The sequence below is a fragment of the Columba livia genome, chromosome 17 (assembly GCF_036013475.1).
Source record: "Columba livia isolate bColLiv1 breed racing homer chromosome 17, bColLiv1.pat.W.v2, whole genome shotgun sequence".
Classification (NCBI taxonomy): Eukaryota; Metazoa; Chordata; class Aves; order Columbiformes; family Columbidae; genus Columba; species Columba livia.
In genome coordinates, this window is record NC_088618.1 from 9,848,319 (window position 1) to 9,860,458 (window position 12,140).

General features: G+C 43.8%; 1 protein-coding gene across 21 annotated transcripts in view; it reads right to left on the reverse strand.

Annotated features, from left to right (window-relative positions):
* SFI1 (SFI1 centrin binding protein) overlaps window positions 1-12,140 on the reverse strand; it is a 46,354-nt gene that overhangs the window by 19,729 nt on the left and 14,485 nt on the right. For 16 of the 21 annotated variants that reach the window (XR_010466727.1, XR_010466728.1, XR_010466726.1 and 13 more), the window contains 16 exons: window positions 11,380-11,558; window positions 11,066-11,141; window positions 10,196-10,291; window positions 9,752-9,828; window positions 8,983-9,085; window positions 8,378-8,474; window positions 7,734-7,894; window positions 7,242-7,316; window positions 6,880-6,954; window positions 6,362-6,502; window positions 5,379-5,512; window positions 4,326-4,421; window positions 2,933-3,188; window positions 2,101-2,245; window positions 1,213-1,336; window positions 410-512 (listed from right to left, as the gene is read on the reverse strand). Coding sequence is in view for 18 of the 21 variants with exons in the window: in XM_065033186.1 (XP_064889258.1) it covers window positions 410-512; window positions 1,213-1,336; window positions 2,101-2,245; window positions 2,933-3,188; window positions 4,326-4,421; window positions 5,379-5,512; window positions 6,362-6,502; window positions 6,880-6,954; window positions 7,242-7,316; window positions 7,734-7,894; window positions 8,378-8,474; window positions 8,983-9,085; window positions 9,752-9,828; window positions 10,196-10,291; window positions 11,066-11,141; window positions 11,380-11,558 (1,938 nt within the window). In the remaining 3 variants the exon portion in view is untranslated. The other 5 variants (XM_065033192.1, XM_065033202.1, XM_065033194.1 and 2 more) reach the window with 2 other exon arrangements.

The window sequence follows — 12,140 nt, forward strand, 5'->3', positions numbered from 1 at the left end:
CAGGATCATGTCACTCACTGGCGTGCTTTAGCAGTAACAGTGCGGTACGCACACATGTAGGAACCTGGAGACTGAGCAACGCCCATGCAGTTGGTCTAGCGTAGCTACACTGTCCTGAGAAATGACAGAAGAAAATTTGAGATTAAATCTACTAAAGCCTGCCATGTAGCTTGGAAATCGCCTTAGAAAGGTCTATCGCAGCTGAAGTTAAATTTCTGAACAAACAGGAAGGTATATCTATGCAGCAGTCTGTTCTGCTCCACAGCCCGTTTCTGATTACAAGTTTCCCTTCTCTTGGCATTTTAACAACACCTTGCTGTACAATTCCTCACAACTACCATCAGCCTTCAGGCTGAGTGCATAGCACAGTGATAATCACTTAAGTAACTTCAATTTGTTATTTACGCACCTGATCCAATTCTTCCTGAACTCCTTGCACACTGTCTTCATCCTCTGCTTGTGTGCTCGTTTCTAGCCACTTCTGTAGAATCTGTGCCTGCTGCTCACAGGACCTGATAAAATGGATTAGAAGGGTTTTTATCCCAATTAGGAGCTCAACAGTCTAAGCCAACTTAGAGCTGCAATTGATACTTGCAATAAGACCCAATATTTTGTCTCAAACCAGTGAACAATAAAAACTCTTTAAAAAAAATGCTGGAAAGCAGAGAAATCTCTCTGAAAGCTGTTGCCTCCATTCCTGGGTCCTAGCTCCTGACTTCTTCCTTTCCTGACAGTTGAATCCCCTCCAAGTCCCATTTTCTCTTAAGCATTTTTGTAAATGTCGTCTTGTTCTAGCAGAGAAGTTGTCAAACCCCAGCCATGTAATTTTTTTAATTGACAGTTAGAAAAGCAAAGTCTTCACTCCTCATGGTAAAAGAACTAAGAGCTAAATTTCAGCTGCTTTGCCAAGTTCATTTGTACTGCCTTCAGATTACACCCAATGATACCTTTGTCATTCTTTTCTACAATTGCTGCCAAAGGTATAATTAAACCACTGGCTGACTACAAAAGAAGTTGCTCATGTACTCTCTCCCACCTGGAGTAAACTCTTAAAAGGAGAAAAATCAACATCTCTAGAACTTTTCTGTTTCATTCACAGTTCTGCTGTGGACAGATTGGTTATTTTCAAAGTAGATACATTTAAAAAAAAACCAAAACAGTACTGAGTTGACAGCATGAAGAAAGTCTGGCTAAAGGGGCTCTGCAACATACTTGAGTTCTTGCTTCCTGCTGAAGTAGTAGTGCATCTGCTGTTGGATGTGTCGGAGTTCAACTTCCAGCCTTCTCTCTAATATCATTTCTTCTCTGGAACTGTGCTCCCTTTCTTCCCCTTCAGCTGAATGGAAGATAAAGTCACAAGCAATGGAAGTAGAGCAAACTGATGCTGTTTCTACTTATCAAGGAAAGTCAGGTTAGTAGACAGGACACACAGAACCCTCCTGAGTCCTCTTCACCCATCCAGTCACCCTGTGACATGTTATCTATTCACCCAAAAGATCAGGCACAGTGAGACGGCAGGAGTGCCAACAGCATTAAAAGCTCCCAGTTTAAACATACAAAAAAAGATAAGAAGTGCTCTAGTGAGTGGTTTAGTACTACAAATGTTCTTTTAGCCTATTCATGATTTAGTGCTTTACATCCACTCTAAGAGTAAATAGTAAGTCTGGTCCCATGAATGCAAACTTCATGCCCTTATGCCATGAAAAACCATCTTGTGAGGTGCTCAGACGCCACCCATCCCCTTTACAACCATAGCGTGAGTATGGAGAAGACTGAGAGAACCTTATTGGGCGAGTTCTGCTGTACCTTCAGCTGCCGTACACAAATGCCTCAGCACTTGAGCACATTCTCACTAAAAGCAGCTGAGCCCTAGCAGTTCCCGTCCTGCAATCCCTACAACAGGGTGTTCTTTACCCCCTGACTCAGCAGAGTCCACAAAACTCTATTATCCTACCCAAAAGGAATGACTGACGTTCCGCACCTCCTGATGCAGGCGTACAAGCGCGCCTTGTCTCCCTTACGTTTTGTGGAGTTGACTTGTAGTCGCGCACGTATTGGGAGAGGACGTGCAACTGCTACAGTTTACATCTGAGGACTCACCTGCAGTTTGGTGACTCCATTTTCTCAACGAGTCTTCAGGTGATGGAAAATGTGGCTGCAAGTTTGGTTGCAACTTCTCCACAGAGTCCTGTTGAGGGTCTTGGGAATGGGCTCCTTTGTGACTGCTCACACGCTGAGCTCCTCTCTACAAGGTCAGAATGATACTGGTTTTTTCCTCAAAGGGTTTTCTTGAGTAAGCCCAGCAAGTAGGATGCACCCAACCTACTAAACCCTACTCAGACATCCCCTGTAGTTGCAGAGCCCTTCTCATAAAACACCACAGACAAAGCAGAGCTCAAGAAATGGGCTCTTATTTCTAGCATGAAGATATTTCAGCAAAATTAACGCCTCACATTTTGTGTGGAATAGAGGAGTTTAAAATGCAAGCACCTACTTGCTGGTGAAGTGAATTTCCATTTTTGAGACTCAGCCACTGCTACTAAACTGAGTTACTCTTAAATCCCTGTAATCTCGTTTACAAACTGTAACTGCTCTCAACTCTTGAAGGAGCAGCACTCTCCAGTCAACTGCCAGGAAAAACATCTTGCTAGGAAGGATGCAAGACCAGGAAAAAGGCATGAGTTACAGTACACCACACACGTGGGTTGGTCAGCCGGTGAAATGTTGCTTTAAACTGGTGGTAAACAGTTCTTGGGCAGTCACAGCCAGTTAGTCTGGTTGGCTTTTAAGCTGACAGCTAGAACAAGAAATGAATGGGTCAATCACCAGACAGGCAGGCTAGAGGAGCCACAGGAAAAACCTGCAGTAAGCAGCATGGACATTGACAGTAGCTCAGTGAGCACACGAGTGTTTCCTTCAGCGATACACTCACCATTTCCACTCCAACTTCCATTTGGGACATGAAGGATAAAGGAGACCGTAGCTCTGGCCTCTGAACAGCACGGTGCACATTGCGTGGTGGTACAGACGGGAGAGCAGCACGTATGAGAGATGGATAGGGATGGGTGGCATTTCCTGTTTGAGGCAGACATTTACAGGTGCTTTCTTCCCTTTGAGGCACTGGCACTAAGTTCCCTGTGTGCGCAGAACATTTGTTCACAGATGTTTGCTGAAAGGGCACCTCTGATCTGTAAAGGAAGATGGAGAACATCTCTGTACATTGCAATCTCTTGGTCTTGTCCTTTGTAGTCAGAGCAAAAAAAGGGGCAAATCTTGTTATTCCCTTGCATATAACTTTCCACTTAGCTTCTTTACTATGTAGGGGAAACCCCAATTAAAAAATAGAAATAGAGAAAAACACCACAATGGTTTAAAAAAAAAAAGACAGCAAAGCAAGGTTTTCATTACTTGTACCTGCCCTACTCCAAATCCCCCACATTGATCCTGGCTGAATTCTCTTTAGAGCTAAGAATTCAACCCATTAACAAAATCCAGCCTTATTTTGGTTTGGGGACAAGAGAAGGAGCGGAGCAGAAGCAGAAGTCTCAGATAGGTTTTGACAGGAAACAGAAAGATATTTCCCTTCTCTAAAGCTAATTATAGAACAGTTTCACAGAAGTTCAGTCTAAACATCTGCTTAAAAGCAAGTTCAGCTTCTATAGCAAGAGCAGTTTCAGCTCACTCACTTTCAGGACTAAGAAATGATATCATAACTAAAACAAGTACAGACCACTCAAGACAGTGAAACCACCGCTTAGTTGAACAATTTTATGATTTGGGGCAAGTAAAAATATAGAGTAGCTCCTTTTAGAGCAGCAAAGTTGATTCAGCAAGACAAAGACAAATATTTAGTTCTGGCTCTGCATTATCAGAATAGTTAATGATTGCCCAGTAGATTAGTTAAATCCAGATACAAACCTGTTGTGGAGTAAATATAATCTGTGAGCCAAAAAACATCCTGCACAACTCAAACTTCCGAGTTTATGTGGCAAGACTGACAGAAAAGGAAACTTATTAACTAAGCCTACTAATTTTGGAAATAAGTGATGTGCCTTATCTTTCCCTCAAAATATCTCACTAACGAAACAAAGGCCTTGGTTGCTATTTAATTAACTTGAAAGTTCTGTTATTTTTGTCTCCTTCCTGTATGAAATCTGAAGTTTTTAAGGTCACCATGGCCTTTTGATAGTATAGAGCCATGCACAGTCCCAAAATTACCGAATGTTCTGTATTATGAAGGTAAGGGGATTTGAGGGAATAAGCATAGCCTAAGGTGCACGGTAAATCACCCTCTTTTTCTCTACTTTTAAATATAGATTTTCTACCTAGTAAAAGGAGGTATCAGCAGTTCCTTGCTTTCCAGAGATTCCAGAAGGAAGTCAGGCCTCCGTGGTGGTAACCTTGCTCGTCGAATAGCATTTCTGAAAAGAACAAACAGAACCAATAATGCCCCAAGGTTTATGATTATTTTAAATTGGCATAAGCTGGGATTGCAGCTGAAGAACCAGTCCTATTCCTCCATTCATCCCTGCTCTGCAACATTCCCCTTACATGCAATAATAATGTTTAAAGGTTAAATTTTGACCGCTATTAATGTCACAACCTGGTTCACCATATGAATGATTGTGCCAACATGAGGAATGGTGAAAGGGACAGAACTGAACAAGATAGAACTACTTCTTTTGGCAGCACATCCTACATTAAAGAAATGTGAAACTCTCGTTTTATTTCCCTGTAAGGCTCCTGTCCTGGACTGAGAATCTCCATGGAAGATTCTTCCTTGAAATCCCCCATGATCAGAAAGAATTTATTAAGGAATAAGTTCCCCCAGGGAACCCCAGGCTGAGAGGAAAATTCAGTTTCTACACAGCCAGAATTCTTGATGTTTATTATTTCATCAGACCCTATACGTGACTCCAGTGAAAAAAGGAAGAGCTTCAGTGGCAGCTCTAGGTCACTTGGGCAAGATAGGTCACATCACATGCATCTTTCAAATGTTCTGGTGTGTAACTGTTACTATGACAAATTACCAACATTTCATGAATTTGTAGTTGTATATTGAGAAATCCATAGTGGACAAGTATATAGCTGAGCCAATTCTACCCATTGCTGACATGCAAGTATTAATATAAAGTCACAAATTCCTTTACTATTTGTGGGCTGATGTATGCATTGTGTAGCAGCTCTTGTATAACTCTGCAACACCAGCCACATGATGCAAGATCAGAGGAAGAGTTACAGAAACTGCATGGAACTAGCAGTCATCAGTGTGAAAGCTTGAAAATACAAACATGAGAGACATGGACAGATAGACTACATGCATGCCAAACTACATACATGCCAGAGAAACACAGGAGGGACCAAAACTTTACACTCACAGATCACTGAGAACTGAGTCCCCATCAGCAAGGTGAAATGGCAGATAACTGTATTTTGAAAGCCATGGCTCTTCATCTGCTGAATGTCCTCTTGTCTCAGGCCTAACATCAGGCATTTTACATGTCACTTGCTTCTTCAGAGGAGGCAAAAAAGAACAAGGCATATTTAATTTCTTGGAGAGAGCCTTCTGTTTCCACAGCATGGCACAATGAGACACTGACTGCTGAAGGTGGTAGGTTGCCTGCCAATACAGGGATAGAACTAGAGAAGCAACACCACACCACCCAGGGAGAAGAACACTGCAGAAAGGAACTGAGATTTCTGATGACCTCACAGCCATACCAGCTCTCTAAGCTAAATCAGCAGGTCCACTGTGGTAACATTTGGGTAAAGAGAATTAACTGGGTACTTCTGCAGTAAGACAGGCTGCACATTAGCTAATGGAACAATTAGTGTCTTGAAAACCTGGGAAAGCTGCCTAGGAGCAGGAAGAGAGCAATCAACGCAGACATCCCTATCTTCCCCTCCACACACAGGTCTGGGCTAGTACTCAAAGGTAGAAGTGACACAAGCCCACATTTTAAGGCGTAAGTGGTGCTAAAAGTAAGATAGGATTAGACACAGTCTCTCATTCTTCATTGTAGCACAGAATTTAGAGATCAGACTCTAGCCACATGCAAAGGTTTCATCCAGCAATATTGCCTGTGGCAGGAATTGGACAGTTTTTAAATAGTTTAATTAAGGAAGGATCCCAGTTAGCAACACAAATCTGAAGTGCTCTAGTCTCAGCTGAATGAAAGGACAGGGTGCTTTGCTTTGAACCACAGGCAAAAATGTCAGATCCAAACAGGAGCTGAGATGTAGGGCTCCAAGATACACCCACCCACCGAGTAGGTCAGAGCAGACCAGTCCTGGATATATCTGAGCAATCACTTGGCTCTTTCACCTGCAGCTGGTGCTGGGCTTGCAGCTGTTCCCCCACCTGTTTCGTGTCACTGGCAGCTTTCCAGACCGGGGTTACACCTTCTTTCAGAGAAGCAGTGTGGTCAACTCCCACGGCTTTTTCAGTGTGATCTTTCTTCTGCTGTTGTCCCTTGGCGAATCTAAACCAAGCATCAAATACCTACAATATGAACAACAGACAGATGCGCAGGTTACAAAGACAGGTTCTGGGCCAGGGACTCCTCCTGCAGACAGGAACACTTTCCCTTCCACTGGATAGGAATAGGCAGAGCTACAGCAACAGCAGGACACTACCACAAGGACAAAGGGACAGGGATTTAAGTCGGCTGAGGCTGGATGGGGAAAAAACATGTGCAAATTTTTTAATCAGATAAGAGGATTTAGAGACAGTTTTACAGTATCCTAAAATAACATCTAGCACCCCAAAGATGAAAGGAAACAGGTATTCAGTGTGCACTCTGCTGATTGCAATCAAATCTGCAACGATCTGCATATCTGCAAATTCACTTGTCTGCCCCAACCCCCACACACCCTTACCTTCCTCTGCAACGACAGGGACCAGTGCCACAACACTTGCACTGTCTTCCGCTGTTCCCATCGCTGCTGCAGGAGCTATCAGGGAAAAAATTGCAGAGCAACTAGGTTAGGAGTTTACATGTCCCACTCCAGAAACGCTAGCCAGAGCATCAACCAAAGAGGAAGTGCTGGTGGAGCCACAGCACAATGACCTGCTCAGTTCACACACTATCTGGCAAGGTGTCTCTCGTGCTAGTGGAACCAAAAATCCAGAAGATGTTTAAATAAGTTTCTGTGGTACTCAGGTGTAAACAGAATATGAAGGAGAAGAAGGGATAAGGATCAGCCAGGAGCTAGACACATGCCAGGGGACAACTCCTTACCCGTGCCTTCCAGCAAGAGAAGGAAGCAGAGCAAAGTCTGTGAGTCATTAGCTGCTCTCCTTTTCTCCGCAGTAGCTGTAAGGCAACAAAAACAGTGAGTCACTTGCAGACAAACCCCAGCTTCTCTGAGCCAGTGATACCACAGCGGGTACCAAACAGCCTTCATCACCTTCCCTTTGTTCTGTTAAGGCAATATCTAAGTGCCCTGTGGTGTAACCCCATTTGCAGATATCTACAAGCCCTACAAGGATTTCATTAAATGATCCCACACATGGCAAGCCCAGCTTGTTATCTCTTGTGAAACCTGTTAGTTCTATAAAAGCTTTCTTCAGGCAAGACACGGGCATGTTCCTTCCCCCCCAGTGCACAAGGCTGTCCTGCTCCTCCTCAGCCAAGACCACCATTCCTCTCATCGGGGGACAGGGTCTGTTCCTCCACACCACAGCTTCCCACCCTGTGTCACCGGCTGGGGAGGCTGCTGATCCTTCTCACCATTTTCCCAAGGCACCGCTGATGATACTTCTTCCATTTCACCAGGTACTTCTGGAGCAGGTGTTGCTGGTGGTGCTGCACTGCCCTGTGCTGCTGAGCCCTCAGCACCTGACACTCCCAAGTTAATTTCTTCCAGCGAAGAAACAGGGTCTGTAAATGCACTTTTAGGAGAAGATAAATTAACTAATGTACCAAAAAGAAGTATTAATCTCAGACTAAGTGATGAGCTGCTCTTCCAGACTGTTTTAGCAATACTTAACAGCAACAATACTCAACATTGACAGTACTCAGCACTAGGAAGAAGGATTGTGAAACATTTCAGGTAATGGACAGCGAGCCATGACCTGCAAGTCCTCCCTGCTGCCATCGACACTCTTTGTAATCTTTAGGAGGTGATTTGCCCTCTTTGTACTTCAGAGTCCCCATGTCAAGAATGTGGCTGGTACCATGAAAATGCTTGCAGATTTTGAGGGCCTTTCTGTCATTTCCCATTCTATGGGGACATCCTTCGTAAGCTTAACAGACCATCCAGTCACTTCACCTGTACAGATGACACAAACGACTGCCCTACTAAGCCATGTCTTTCTAAAGATCATACACAGATAACTATATCTTTTGAGAGTTTCCTGTCTCCAGCAGCTCACCTGTCTCCAGGTGTTTCCTGGCCTCCATCACAGCTGTCATCTTCTGCTGACGGTAACACCCCTGTAGCGAGGCAGCGCATCTCCACTGCAGCAACACCTGAAGAGATAATGCAAACCAGACAGAGGACACAGGCTGACACCGCAGCGTTCTCTGGAAGGGAAGTGATGCACTCCACACTCCCGTCACCATGACCACTTCCCTCTCAGTTTTTATATAAGGCTCAGCAAGAGAGTGCAAATTTCCTACAAATTAAATATAGCAGTATTTCAGAGGGCTCCCCAGGTATTTTTCAAGGCATTTGTCCTTGCCATCCCTCTGTCCGCCCACCCACCCTCACCCCGCAGGTAATACTACTATGCTCTATCACACTACTGTTTTTCCCTTCCTCCTAGGAAACAGAGAGAAAGGAAGGAAGAGGAAAAACCATGAGCTCACTCAGAGACAGTTTCAAAGACACATGTAAAAAGATGGCACTTCCACTTTTTAGACCACTTCTTAGTAGTGACTCTTAGGCAAAGATTTTGGTCCTTTGAATTGCATTACCTGACCCCTCCCTGAACTCGCATTGGTACTTAGACCTTGGTATCTGCTGTACAGACCCCACCTTTGCCAAGATTGCTCTCCTGTAGTGCTCCTCTGCACAAGTAGTTGCCTTGGCTTCACACCTAAGAGCAAGGGCATTTTCTCTCCACATACACAGAACCTGTCTGAAAGTAAAATATATTAAAAATTTAAAAGCAAACAAAAAAACATTAAGGATGATTCTCACTTGTTCCACTCGGTACCTTCCCACTCACAGGGGAACCCAAATCAGCTGCCTTTGTAAACTCAGTCTTACAAATCAACCTCTGCACCTTCAGAACTCTGCTGAAGAGAGGGCGGTACAAAAACAGAACACCCCCTTAAATCTTGTCTCTTTGGCTGAGTCAGTGAGGCTCTGTAAGTGACTCAAGTTGTATAGCATAGAAACGAAGGAGGTAGTTGAAACTAGAGCAACTATATCCAACACAAAGTAATATTATCTTTTAATTGCTCTCCTCACTATAAAGCAAAATATCCTTTACATCTCCCCCAGGCTGCTTTAATTTCATGGCAGTCAGAATCCACGCACTGCAGGGAATGATACAGTTTGCTGTCTGGGGTCTCTCATAGGACTAAACACAGATTTAAAAAGTTAAAGCAAACCAGACAGCAATCCAGGACAAGGCTGACTTTGTAGCTAGATGACCTGCACAGAAATGGCAATGCACAGCAAAGTCAGTTCCCAGCATTGAACACTCACAAATTTACATAGGTGGCAGTGAAAGAAAATGAGTAATTTGACTGCAGTGCAGTCACCTGTCTCTCAGGCTGCACAAGGAACACAGGCTTACCGCAGCAGCAGCCTAGTGTGCCGTTGCTCCTTCTCAGCTACTTGGTATAGAATGCACTGTACGTTATGTTGGTAACTCTGCAAGAAAAGCAGTGAAAGGTAAAATTTCCCTCAAATGTCAAGGAGACATCTGGAAACTCTTAGTAGCAGCAGTACAGTGTAAGAAAAAAGAGGTTACAGCCATTGAAATCAAATGCTGTTTTTCAAGTCGAACAGTCATTACACACTAGTTAACACCCGTCAAAGCCACAAGACTACAGTGGTTCTTTTGCTCCAAAAGCACTGCCAGAGCTTATACAACCCTACCTACAACAGCCTCTGTTCTACCTCACACACTTGGTGTGTAAGCGCCTGGAGTGAAACAGCGTGGCAGCTCTCCCGTTCTCACTAAAACACTTCAGCACATACTGACGAGTCTCAGAGAGCAGCAGACATTATCTCCCACCTTCCAAGCTGCCAAGGTCTTGCCCAGTAATGTCTGCTGGTAGTGCACATCTGCTTGCACCAACTTCCTCCATTTCTCACGTTGATGATTCACATACTATAAGGAGGGAGGAAAAAAGAAGAGGAAAAAGAATTATATGTACACATGCTGGAGGAGAAACAGGCAACAGCAGAGAGCAGAGCAACAGACCATTTGCAGTCTCTGGGGAAACATCAATCTTTTATATTGCTATGATAGGCTCTCACTCAAACTGGTGCTGCACTCTGCTATTCCTCCAAAAGGCCCAGTGGAGGCTTTTTTTTCCCCACTCTTTTTAGAAATCCTGCGATGCAGTTCACTCAAGTTAACAGTTCCAGACCAATGGACTAATGTCAACTCTAAAATTTCTCATAGATTCTCGAGACACGCTGCAAGGCACATTTGGGACATCGTGTCATGGCAAGAAAAAGGCCCAGCATGAAAGTGAAATGTCATTTGATAGGACCTGCTGTGACCTGTACACAACTACAGACCATACACCATGGCCTTGCTGCAAACTTCTAACTGCAGTAAAGTTTGAGAAGGACAAACACAGTACTGCCTAGGGACAACTTCATCACACTAATTCTGGTTACATTCCCAAATAAATATCCTAAACTATAGTCCCATTCTCACTATGCCTGGACAAGTGAATGAGAACTCAAATATCTCTCCTCCCTACACAAATTCTGTTCCACCTGCATTGAACTGGTTTTATCCACCTGGAAAGGGAAGAGAGCTTAGGAATGACTAGTGTTTAAAATAAACAATTTAATTTCTAGCCATATGGGTACAAGCAATCAGAACACAACAAAAAGGATTCAAGCTCTTCTTCGTCTGTTAATCTCTCACCTCCCTCCACTTGTTCCAAGACTGCTGCAGACACTTTGAATAGTGAAATCTTGAAGCTTGCATCTCCTTGAGCCTCCTATAAGAAAAATAATGTAATTATTTCTCCTGCAATGCAATCCATGTTAATGAACCCCTCTAGCACAGGCAGGAGTCCACACTTGCTATTTTCACTATGTCATTTACTGAAAGACAAACCAGTAGATTCCAAAACACAAATAAGGAGTCAGAATCACTGTGAACTAAATGCTGCTTTGTCAAGAATAGGCCACCATGGGGCCAATCCAAATAATTCTCAGTTAAAAAAACCTTCTTACTCTGTTTCTCTCTCCTGAGTATTTTTCTTCCACAGACAAAAAGCCTTTAGCAGCAGCAGGTTCCTGTAGTGATCTCTTGCACGAACCAAGCTCTCTTGCTCCTCCAAATGCACAGCTGTTTTTCTACGCCACAAGCACCAGGAACAACGCAATAGTTGCCTTTCAAAATGAAGTACAGCCTATAGTGGAAAGAATGTGACGATGAATTCATGACACAGGCCAGTTACAAACAACAGAAGACAACTCCTTAAAGATGACATGCACAGCACTGTCCAGTGTTCAGTTTCCCCTTCTCACACCGAACAGCAACGGACACATGTCAAAGCCCCTTTGCTGCGAGTTGATGTGAACATGTTCTACAGGCACCTACATGCATGTGGATGGAGAAACTGTTACCAGGAAACAGCAGGCCAGAGAGAGGAAAAACACAAGCTGATAAGTAGCATGTGAAAGACTCCCAAGAATCAATAAGCTCCAGAAACCAGTTGTGAGAACTGATAATCTCAGAACACCAGGACTCAGCCATATCTGCACAAGGCCACCTGCACACGCTACCATCGAGCTGTGTGACTTGTACCACATAAAAGGCAGCAGTGGTTGCTGTATATAAAGACTACAGGATTATATATGCATCTTAGGAAATTAAGGACCCCTTAGAGGATTTTCTGGTCACCCACCTAGAAGCAGCTAGTTTGTCAGTACAACCCTGTACTTCTTAAATAGGCTGGGTTCGGCTCTTTATTAACATTGTCTCAACCAAG